Below are 12,789 nucleotides of genomic sequence, written 5' to 3' on the forward strand. Positions count from 1 at the left end.
CAGGTTGCCCAGAGCGGTGGTGGATGCCCCATCCCTGGGAACATTCCAGGTCAGGTTGGACGGGGCTCTGAGCAACCTGCTCTAGTTGAAGATGTCCCTGCCCACGGCAGGGGGGTTGGACTAGATGACCTTCAGAGGTCCCTTCCAACCCAAACTATTCTGTGATTCTATGATAATATTTTGTTATTTTTGCAAAAAATAGTACCCAGACAGTAAGATGATATTTTGAGATATTTTTAAAAAACGTCTTATTGTCCACTATGTGTAATATGCCAGTAACCACCACATATATATAATATTCTGAATGCTTCCTTTATATGAATAATAAATATTCTAAGATTTAACATTTTAAGATTGATAAGACTTTCTCTTATGTTACTGGTAAATAGACCTCATTTACGAAAATGAGAATGCTCTTGTGATTGAGGGATTACTATACTAATTCTATTATATTCTAGTAAGTAAGAAGATAAAATATTTTTATGCTATTAAGAATCGAAATGATTTACATACAGTACACATCTCAGTATGTATTATATTCTAATAAGTGAAGGGGATCGGGTTAATTTGAATATGCAAGTATCAGTCAATGTTCACGTTCCCATGAAAACAGATATCTGTAAAAAGCAAACACTAAACAGAATAAACCTATAGTTAGAGGATTTTAATTTCAAGGTTCTGCAAACTGTAAAGCTGAAGATAAACGTATTGAGCTGAATATCTTTGCTAAGCTCAAATAAACGTCTTGAATGCCTTTTCACAATTACAGAGCAAAGGCATTTGAATAACAACATACTGCATTATCAGTAGCTACAACAAGTAATTCCGATTTGCGCTACATCATCTCATACTTATTGTGAGGGTTTTCCCAGGTCAAAGCTCCTTCTACTTCTCCACCTTAGCAATTTGATAAAGTTAAGACTCGCACTGAAGATTTTGCCATGATGAAAAACCATTTTGTAGAATATATCAATGGGTAGATCTCCATTTGGATCTGCATATTTCAGGGTTGTCATCGGAGTATACAAGGTGTTGGTCTGATGGCGAAAAGGTGGATTTTCTGCAAGAATTATCTTCACTGTATGCTGTCAAGAATGAGAAACAGAATTGTTAAGGAACCTTTACCAAAACAATAAAGTAAAAAGCTAGTTTTCAGTTAAGCAGAGGAAAAGTAGAAGAATGAAGTGCTAGAATTATGTAAAACCTTTATGTAGTTTTATTAGAATTTCATTAGAATTTTTTCTTAAAATATTTTTAAGACCATAAGAAGAACTTCTTATTTATTCTTAGTCCTATTTCTGTTTATGTATACCACGGAGATAGCACCTCACACCCAAGTATCCTGAATACTCCTCCAAAATTATGCCTATATGCCCACAACAGGTAGATCCTTTCTTTTACAGTTCCCTGGGAAAGGATCGGAACAGTGCACTTTGCAGCAAGATCTGGGAATCTTTGATTGACACTGAAACTATTCCTTAGCAGTAAGCACCCAAAATCATCGTCCCCTTCCACAGCTTGCCTAAACTTGTCTTCCTGCAGGAAGCCCCAAGCACCAGAAGCTATGTCCATGTGTCTTCTATTGTGCCTTGGTGGTCTGGGGTAGCTGAGTGAACTTCACATTAGCAGAGGGATTACTAGTGAGATGGAGGGGAGAGCGGCTTTAAACAACGGCGGGAACCCTGTGTAGATGTGTGGTAACAATGCAGAATGTTCAGACTTCACCAGGTGATGTATAAGTGCATCTAATACCCCTCAGTGGTATTTAAATTACAATTCATAGTTGTCTTCAATACTTCAGAATGAACACTCTTCTAATATTCTGAAGGGTTTTGTTTAAAACTCTTGAGATTCTCTTGAGTTTTTAAAAATAATTTTAAATTGTGTAAATTAAATTTAATTAAATCTAGTGTTTCTACCAAAAAACCCCACCAACCAACCAGCGCATTTGTAAATTATAAAGAAAAAAAAAAATCTGAGGAAAAAGAAGGTGCAGAATCGATGAGTTACCTCTGCAACATCTTCAGCACTTTGTCCCAGGCTCTGGAAAATTTGTTTGTAATTTTTCAGGTAAATATTAGTAAACATCTCAGCTGTTTCCTCATCTGCAGCTGAAAGATCCATTTTCACTCCATCTTCAAACACTTTTCTTTCAAACTCTGTAACCACTGGGCCTGGTTCAATCAAACTTAACCTGTTCAAAAAGCAAAGATATACTGGTTATTGACTAGCCTCCGTGGGAAATACACCTCTCTACCTTTCTCAAAAAAGAATATTGAAGAGTTGCGCTGTGAGTACACATTAGCGAGCAATATTAAACAGTTCATTCTGTAAAGGCAATCCATACCACATCATTGCTTTCATGCTCCTACCCATCCACACGTAGCAGTAGAAATCTGCTTAGCTTTAATTTCAGGGAAGTGCTGTACCTTAATTCGTGGCAGAAGTGGGTGCAGTTGTTACCTGCTGGCTTGCAGCTGTGGAACCAAAGGATGATTTATCCACAAAAACTTGTATTATATTAATTATTAAAAAATAATTAGAGGATCATAACAAAATTCATTACTTTCTGGACAAAATCCTACATAGATTTCTTTATTATAGCTTCCCCATGATAATACCAGAAGTAGCTGAAAGAGAGGGGGGAATTGCACAAACATGGGTTTTCTTCATCGAGTTGTCAGTGTTACATAACTCAAGATCCCTCCACAATATTATAATGAAATACAATATAGAGCATGTTGCTGCCAAATCTGGGAAATTTTATTTTGCTCAGTAGTGTATTATAGCAAAGCACTGAAACACAGTTACTGGCCAGTTCTTTCCCGGCAGTTCTTTCTCAGTCAGTAATTACTCCCAGCCACAATGTTTACCAAAACACTCCTTGGGACAGGACCTCTTCCTAGACTTGAGTTCTGGTCAGGCTCTTCTTTACAACTAAATCAAGCTATTGACCTTGATAGCAGAATTCCAGCTGCCACTGGAATTAAAGCCTTTTCTCTTGCATCACTCTTCACACCGGACCTTGGACTTTTCCCATTCTACTTTCTTTTTTTTAACCTTCTTTTTGCTGTATCTTACACTCTTGAAATCTTATGAATTTTGGTATAGCCTGTGTATCATTTACAATATATTTACTTTAAGTCCCTCCAAACTTTTCAGAGCAGTATGCAAAACCACAGTTTGGATGCCGCCTTGACCCTGAAATCCTATGACAGCAGCTCTCTCTTCTCCTACAGCACAAGGGCTAAATGCTTAGGCACACAGAGATGCAATCAATATTTAACAATTGTTGGACTACACACAGAGAATAGTAGCAGAATTACACAAATGTGAATATACATGTGACAAATCAAACCCCAGAGTCCCAGAGACGATGAAGAGGACCATTCTCTTAAATACCGTCTTAAACATGAAGAAACAGTACACCACATTCTTCTCAATTTCCTCCCACCTCCTGTCATTATAGGTATCTCGCCCTGTGTTCCATTCTGATGGATTTCCACTTGCTCTCTCTCTCTGTGATGAGCCCTTGAACTTTTTTTATCTGTGAATTGCTGAAGAAGTCTGTTATCCTTTCTAAAGGAAACTATTACAGGTTGATACTATGATTTTATTCCTATGATATTGTATGCAAGGATCTGTTTCCAGAAGTGTTACATAAACTGTATTTCATCCAAAGCTAAACAGCCTTTAACTGATCAAGAGAACGTGTTTATTTTAGCATCTAGACCTTTTTATTTGCTTACGTAGTGTGAAGAATGTGGACATTTCTATGCCTTTCGTGATGTACAATTTCCATAGGTTCCTCAATCTGTTTCTCCTAGATAGCAGCAAGCTTTAAAAATTTGTTTGCTAGCTCTGAATATATTTAAAGCTATCTAAAATACAATTTACACCGGTGGATCAATACTTACTGCAGTTTGAACTTGAGTGCTTGTATAGCTAAACTTTCGCAGAATCCTTCCACAGCAAACTTGGATGCAGCATAAACATCATTAAATAAGATACCTGATGGTACAAACAAAACATCCTGAGAATGTGATTGTATTCAACACACTAATAGTTTAGTTTTTAAAACTCTTGTATTTTCCCAAAATTTCTACAGTCTTGCTGGGAAAACATTAGAAAAATCCTTGTGTATACTGAACCTAAATGCTGATTTTTTTGCATACGTTCTCAAAATTGCTTATTCTAGGAAAGAATGCTTGACTAATGCTTTTCCTCCTCCTAGCTGATGCTGTGATCTCTTTGGATTATATTAAATATTTTGTAGTCTAAGGTATGAAAGTGTCCATACATACAATACCATCTCCATTATTTATCAGCAAGGCTTTAATAGGCTATAGGTCAACAGAGAAGCTGAGTGCAGTGCAGGAGATAGGATTACGCAAGAGATCCCGCTTGCATCTGAGTGATTTAGAAAAAGCACTCCATCAATCCATTTAGGTGGATGGTAAGTATTGTATTAAACAATAACAACTCTTGCAGTTTGACTTGGGACCCTCGCTCACCAGAATAATCCAGGTAAGATCAATGCCACTGTTGTAACAACTGAAACAAATACAGCTAGACCGGGTGGAACACAAAAGTAGGAGCACCATTATCCGTGGCTAAAATTAGACTCTGTGAGAGTTTTATGAGAGGAGAAACTTTACAAAGAGGTGGTACAGTTGTCCAGGACATGATTGGATTTTATTCCATTATTTTGTGCAGAGTGTAGTAAGCATGTTTGCCTGTCCCCATAATCTTTTGCAATAGGAAAGAGAAAAGCAATGCTACTAAATCCTGTTTTCCAGCTAACAAAAATAAAATAATATAATTAAAAAAAAATAAATAAAAGTAATCAGTTTGAGTGAAAACTAAAAAAAAAAATTCACTCTGCAGGTTTTGTTGTTAAATTGTTTTGAGAGTAACTGTGTAGTAACATACTGCCTAGATGTATAAAAAACATCAGGTCTGTGCTGTGCTTTTTATAGTCGGAACTTCAGCATTACAAAGCACAATAGTTAGATATGCTAGCTCCTACGTTTGGTTTTTTTTTGTTCAGATAAAAAGAGGTAAGCTTTAGATTTCGAATACTGAACTCTTAGTTCAAACGAACAAAAAACAAAAAAACCCAACTTTGCCTTGTATTCCCATAACACTGCTTATTATAACTATATGCCCGCTCTTTCTCCTCTTCATGTCGGGCAAAATCTCCTTCAGGAGTCGAACCAGTCCGAAGAAGTTGGTATCCATCACAGTTTTCATTTCATCTATGGTCTGACATTCAATAGGTCCAATGAGCCCCATTCCAGCATTACTAACTGCACAAAATGGAAGACAACAGTGAGCAATAACATCCGTAAACATTAACTCGTAATCTTTACTGGAAAGCATTTGAAAGTAAAATAAGGATTTATGATTAAATGATCCTTAAATAATTCTTAAAGAAAGGATTAAAAGATGTTATTCTGTCACTAAAGCTTTGCAAATACACTAGACACTTCTGTCTTTTTTATTTTTAATTATGCTTTTAATCCAATTTAAATTATCTGATACTTTGCATTTTAACTAATTTATTTCTGATTAGTCCTTTTTCTTTAAATTATGAAGAGATTACAGAAAAATGAACCAAGAATGATCTATATTTGTTTCTGTGCTTCAATAATTAATCAAAGTAAAGGCAGGTCCATAATTTTCTGTTAGAGAAGATTTAATAGTTGACGGTGTAAGCAATTTCCATCTTACTACGATATTAATTTATTTTTTTTAGCAGAACAGTACGAATACACTTCTCGTTGAAAGATTTGTGAAGTACAATTACAATTCTCAATACAAAATCAAAGTACCCTTACTTTCTTTGCATTTGTTCTTTTACTTGCTAGTTCCCAAATGCTGTTGCTTTCTTACTACAGAGGGCCGTTGCCTTCATTGTAAGTAGGGCTATGCTTCATCGATAGGGCAGAAATTCTTGTTCCTGAAGATGTCAATTTAGGCAAAAGTTCTCTTCTCACATTTACTAAAAACCGTATCATCTTATCCAAGACACTTCTCTGTGATCAAGTTTCCCCTTTGTAAACAGGGAAGATAAGCTTCCCTACTTCATAGAAGCATGGTGAGATTTAACCCACTCATATCTGCATGAAGCCTTAAGAATCTTGAACAGAATACACTATATGATTATTATTACTTTGATCATTTAAAAAATACACTAATTAAACTTCTCCAGGGTATCTGAGAAGATGTTAAATAGAAAACTGGTATCCGTTCATAGCATACACAGTGTGTACTTGCCTAGGACATCAATCCTTCTGTCAGGGATACTATTCACACAAGTTTTAATAGATTGTTCATCACAGACATCCAGTTGTTTAATTTCGAGGGTTTTGCCCAGCCTGCGACCTGCAGCTTCCTCGAGTGGCTCACTCTTGGCCAGATTCCGCATTGTGGCATACACTGCAACACACCAGAAGCAACAGTTATCAGAAATAAAACCTTTTCTGTGGCAGTCTTACTGAGAAGTATTAAAGAATACTGCTTTTACATCTGTATCTTAAATATCAGTGATAGAACCCAGATAAAAACTTAAAATAGAAAGAATCTATTTTCAACATCTGTTGTCACTGCCAGAGTCTGGTTCTGAAATCTTCAAGAAATTCAAGAGGAGAATTAAACCGCTATGCACAATGAAGAACATGAAGATAATATGATCACCAAAACTTTAAATAATGGGTATCAAGTTATGCCGCTGAATCATTTTTAGGTACCTAAAACCTAATTTTGGATTCCAGATAGCCTTTTTTTGTTTTTTAAATCACCGTCAACATGTTTAGCAGAACAACCATAATTTTATTAAAAAGTGGAAGACAGATGCTTCCTTAGCTTGCAAAAATGTCTATTTTTTGTCTACTTCTCAAAATAGAAATTAGTTTTATCATTATTGTGGCCTAATTACCCAGAAAACTATGGATCTGCATCCAGTCAGTTAGCAGTAAAATACTGTGAGAGTAAGTGTGAGAAACTGAATTACCACAGATTGCTGTATTTGCCTTGCCATCCATTTTCAATCATAGCAAATATCCCATTCTGCAGCAGAAAGACAAATCCCAGACCCTTTGTTCCACCCTCTTATGCCTACACAGGGTTGGAATAATGAAACATGCTTTAAGGAAAAAACTGCAAATTTAAGAACTGTTTTCCTAAATTGATTTCTTTGGTCCTCAAACGGGCACGTATGTTTCATTCAACAAAGATTTTAGTAGCCAGAAGCAAAGCTCACTGCAACGGTGAATGTATATCCAAGGTAGCACGCTGCAGACATGTTTTTATACTATTGTCTGGGTTTTTTTTTTTTTTTAAACTATTCAGTTCAAGTAGCTGTTCAGCTTCAACACAGGTACAGAAATATCATCTGCTTACAGCAGTATATTTTCACTGTATTGTATTTTCATGACAGTAGGAGGGGGAAAAAGAAGTAACTAACAAGAAAGAAGTCACCAAACTGAATACAATCACCTGTTAAATCACAGAGGGGAAAAAAGAAGTACTGCCTTGAAGATCTTTTTATAAAGATAAATAACAGATACATTGTTACCTTTAAATCTTCTCTGCTCATCTTTTGCCATTTTTACAGCTAAGGCCAGCCCAATTCCTGAGGAGCAACCTGTAATGAGGACATTTCTTCTCACCATTCTTTGCACTGTGTGGTTCAAGCAAGAGCTCTTGTTCAGAGGAGCAACAACCTAAATGTAGCTACAGTATCATGTCATGGGCCTTTAATACTATCTCCAGCTTTCCTGAGTCAACAAATCTGAAAATGCACACCTGGACCCTGCATGATTAAGGGATAATCTCCGACTAGACAAAACCAGGAGCAAATGCTCCTGCACGAGCTTATAATCTGCATTACCAACATGGACTATATATAATACAAAACTTGATTGATCTTTAAAATTAGACGTTTGTAAGCTACATGGACTTTTTTAATAGCGGAATAAGCAGTTTGCGTACTACTAGCTGGAAAAGCCTTGCCACAATTGCAATCAGTCTGTAGTGTCAAGTCCTCCACTCACATCTACGGAAAGTAAACTGCACCCAAATAGGATCCGTCTGCTAAAGGCGTTCAGGCTTCCTACACTTACAGCACCCTCCTCATTCTTTTGCAACAGAATGACAAATGGATCTCCTCCCTGATGCCTTACTATTATAAGAGTCCTAATAGGCTTTACGGAAAAAGTAAATTGAAAAATGGGATGTGGATTTGGAAAGAGCCAAGTTGTTTGTCTAAATTCTTCACATTTCTTTTTGGCACTGTTCCCAGCCAAGAATAGAGAAAGTAAGCAAGTATGCCGGCAGTGAAGAACAGCCAGGAAGTTGTTGAACAGACCAGCTTCACTACATCCTTGCTAACACTGAAATCCCTTTCACTTTCTATTCACTTTCTAAAACACTTTCTATTCACTTTCTAAAACACTTTCTATTCACTTTCTAAAACACTTTCTAGTCTCCAACTTACAAGTTGGAAAAAAAAAATTAAAAAACCAAATCAGAACTAGCATGGTGTCCGACTCCGTTTTAGTTTGGAGAAAATATTCCACCAACTTTGCATACAAACTCTGAATTAAACAGAGGGACACTTGGACTGGCAATTCGGTTCAGTTCGCGTTTAGTATACAGTAACTGCAGGCATACTACATTCAGAAAGAAAATCAGTCTCTTGTGAAATTTATAACCCATCCTGAGTGACAGAAAAAGAACCACCTTAATAAGCCATTAGCCTTCTGAACAGCATTCAGCTAATTGCAATGCCATTATACACAGAAAAATGTTTTCCAAGATTCAATAACCCCATGTTAACGCAATGCAGTTCAGAAGAATGAACTTAGTGTTCCAGGATTTGCATAGATGTAAATTGGTTAGTAACTCAAGAAAAGGAGGACTCTACAGAAACATTTAATTGAAATTATATTAGGAAAAAAAAAGTCCTTCCTTTCCAAAACAAATAAATTCACTTGAACAGTATAACAAGTGGAATCATTAACTTCTCAGGCAAGCAACAAAATAGCAAGACAGCATCTAAAGTAAATGAGAAAATGTAATTATGATTCTCCTTATTTATCAGATTTGACCCACGTGTTTACCAGAGGAGTTAGTATCCAGATACACAATTATAGTGCAAATGCTATTTAGCTGATTCAGATATTAGGCAAATTGCTTTTGCTGCTTATGCACATTTATATTTAGTGCATGTGGGAGGAGCAAGCAAGGCTTTATGCAACACTGTGTTAGGGGAATTCCACTAGTGTTGTGATGCAACTGTAATTACAGAATGGTTGTATTTTCCACTTGAAATGCTGGTTTGAAGGGCTTACACGTTCCTTTGCTTTAAAAAAATCTGTCTGAAATTTGATGCATAGATTTCTAGCCTGAAGGCAAATTGGTCTGCCTAAAGAGAGGAAAAAAATTAAAGTCGTTCAATATTTTTCAATTATTACACTGGTCTACCTAATTCTAATGTTTTTCATTTACTATTATGTAGAGAAACAAATAGCTTGATTTAACACACACAATATATTTATTTCCATAAGTAAACAGTATTTTTTTGCCACATCATAATTTTCATAACAGCAAAATAAATAATCTGAAACTGCAGAAATACTTTTGATGAGTGTATCTTGACCTTGTCAACAGTAGCAAACTCCGTGCCTGGTTTTGTATAACCACTTAGAGAAGAACGGTTGCACTTGTGGAACATGTTTGCATAAACAGTGAGAGGAGCTTAGCACACTTCCACCCGCAGAGCTGCTGAAATACAACAGATAGGTTTGTTGGCCGAGGTACACTTTTAATACACAAAACACTTAACTTAGGCCTAATCTTTAAATTGCAATACATTCAATTCTGTTCCTCTGCTTTATGTCAGATAACTTTATTAACTTGATTTTCTGAAGTATGAGTCACATCTTAATGCACTTGAACCATGTTTGCATTAATCAGACTCAGATTTAGGCCTCTCATATCCATATTTGCAGTTTCTGACCCTATGTAAATATAGGGGTTTTAGAAACTGGGGCCACTAGCCATTTGTACTAGCTAAATTGTGTAGTACTTTTGGAAAACCGGAAAGAAATATGTTTTAGAATGCATAGTTATGATGCCATTTTAATCAATGGTAATTTTTATATGGATTTTGGTTTGGAAAATAACCCAACAACTTCAAGCTTTATGGCCCTGTCCCACAGCCCTTTGCATCTGAAAGATACTGCTTGGAGTAAAGCAAGCAGGTTTTGCCAGCGTCTATGATCAGATCAGTGTCCTAAAACATCTTATAAGCAGGTCAATTTTAATAAGATATTGTGTCTGCGACATTGTATGTATGCCAAAAAAAAAAAGAAAAAATATTCCCAAACAAAAATTGTTAATAAGTAAATACATTGTGCTCTTAATTAGAAGTTAGATGTGAAACAAGTACACGGTTTAAAATTCTTGGGAAAAAGTGACAGCTGAAATTAATTCCTGCAACTCAAGATACTTATGAAATAAAATTTATTTATTTCTCCAAAATAAATTAAGATGTTATTATATCAGGGCAATAATAAAAACAGTTGGAAAAATAAAAAGGGTGTCATTTGCGTCAGTACAAATAACCACATTCATTATTTACAAATACAATGTTAAAACTTCCTCTTTGAACACACGATTATGTTGCCAGCAACAGCATTCCTGGGTTGCTGCTTGTCCAATGGGCAACACTCCTTCCTTCATAATTCTTGCCCCTGAAACAAAATATCACTGATCAGAACCTTCCGTTAAACTTTTGCACTCAATCTACCATATCTAAATCCATCTGTACCAAGATGTTACTCTTGATCATTAAGATTTATCTTACAAATTCAAGAAAACTAGCTGCAGGTCTCAAGTCCATGGCTTCTTTCTCAAATTGTGCCCCCTAGACTGAAGTTATTAATGCATTTTTGTTCACTGTTCTTGTAATTGAAGCGCATTTGCTTTCAAAATGAGCATAATTTACAAATTTTTCAGCATATATTAAGTTCTAGCAGATAAGTAGGAAAATATTATGCAGAATATTTTGAGAGGAAATCTTCATATACAAATCCCTGTAGAAATTTTGTACAGTTTAAAGGAGCACTGTCTTTTGAAATAACTCCTCTGTGTAAGGCTGAAGGTTTCACATTGAACTGCATTACCGCATTTAAGTTCCTAACAACTTAAGTCCCTAACAATTCAGGAAGTGTTTGTAAAAACCCCATCAACAATACCAAGGTATCAAGTATCAAGAGGAAAAAAGCCTATGATTTCTACCAATATGAAGTGAGGAAAATCTTATCAACATTAAAGTAAGTATTCTGGGGTTTCTGCAGTATACAGAAATAAATGCAGCCAAACACAGTATGTTTGGCCTTGGGGCTTGGTGGTTTTTTTTGTTAATTTCTAGAGGTTTAGCTTCCCCCCCCCCCCCCTTTAAAAACATGCTGGACCTAATTATTTGACAATTCATTTATAGAAAAAAAACAATCAGGAGTATTAGGTGATCAACAAAATGGTCCCTCTAGTACATGATCCACAGCAGCTATGTTTACGTTAGTCAGTACTGTGGCACAACAGAGGCCATATCAACCACTAATGTTTCATAACATCACGTAATGGGTCCTGTTAATTATAAATACAAAAGTAATTATGTGGTATCTATTCATGTTTAGCTAGATGCTTATTCTTTATGAGAAATGCTACAAATAGAGTACAGACATCCGTAAGTAGCACATAATAAGCTTACAGCTAATGAATGAAAGATTATTACAATAACTACCGATTTTTTTTAACTATGTATACTTTTACAAAAACGTAAAAATTACTCTTTTTTTTAAATCAATCTTTGTAAGCACTAATTTTTACTTACTTCACTTGCCATTTTTAACACAATTTTATTTCTCATTTCAGTACGGAACTGTCTCCACAAAAGATTAATTTGCTATAAGTCAAATCTGGTTTGGTTTTGGGTTTTTTGGGGGGCTAGGGGGGTGGGATGGGGTTTGTTTTTTTGTTGTTTTTTTTTTTTTAATAAAGGCAATCACTTCAATTTCCCAGAAAAATGAAAAAGACATTCTGAACGTTCAGTAAGATGTTTCCAGTTCCTTTATTAGGAATACTTACAGCTTCTAACAGTAGCAGAGTGCTGTATTGTTAGAAGATCTTCACCGCAGATTAAAGCGGAATAAGAACAAAGAACGATTCAACTGAAAACTCTGTGACCTGGTTATTTCATGAGTCCCAAAAAAGCAGAGTGGACCAGGACAGAAATCAACCCTAGCTAACAGTTCCTTCCCTGAACTAATATATTTCCTGTAATAAGGAAGGAAGGTAGTGTATTAAAGGGAAAAAGAATGAGACAGACTATACCCCTGGGCAAAACACATACACACACAAACACACGCACACAAACACACTACCCCTTTTCCCCAGATAGATTAGGTAATTGAGTTTTTAGAACTAGAACAGAAAGTTCCTGTGGAAGACTGGTCAGTCAGTCTGCAATGTGTTACTAACGGAGAAAGTCTTTTCTTACATCTTGTTAATATACACAGTTTTTAAACAAAGAAGCAACCATCTCATATTCTAAGTGGAGCCAGAAGCCCTCTGCGATAGCACTATATTTCATATTTTATGCAGAATGCTTCCAAAATCCAGTGTTTTATCTACTTAACTATGATGAAAATAAACTTGAAATTTCATTTCCTTCATCCCAAGTCTCTAAAGGAACATGACTGGAGTAGGTCTATTTTCAAA

At 35.8% G+C, this 12,789-nt stretch overlaps 1 protein-coding gene across 1 annotated transcript; it reads right to left on the reverse strand.

The window, feature by feature from the left end:
• Positions 1-851: 851 nt before the first annotated feature.
• On the reverse strand, positions 852-7,676 carry RDH8 (retinol dehydrogenase 8 (all-trans)). The gene is made up of 6 exons (XM_009333871.1): positions 7,580-7,676; positions 6,280-6,441; positions 5,130-5,309; positions 3,918-4,011; positions 2,011-2,194; positions 852-1,085 (listed from the first exon to the last, which is right to left on the reverse strand). Exons 1-6 carry the CDS (start codon positions 7,674-7,676, stop codon positions 852-854), a joined length of 951 nt encoding a protein of 316 aa, XP_009332146.1.
• Positions 7,677-12,789: the final 5,113 nt, after the last annotated feature.

This window comes from Pygoscelis adeliae, unplaced genomic scaffold (genome assembly GCF_000699105.1).
Source record: "Pygoscelis adeliae isolate BGI_AS28 unplaced genomic scaffold, ASM69910v1 Scaffold10, whole genome shotgun sequence".
Lineage (NCBI taxonomy): Eukaryota > Metazoa > Chordata > Aves > Sphenisciformes > Spheniscidae > Pygoscelis > Pygoscelis adeliae.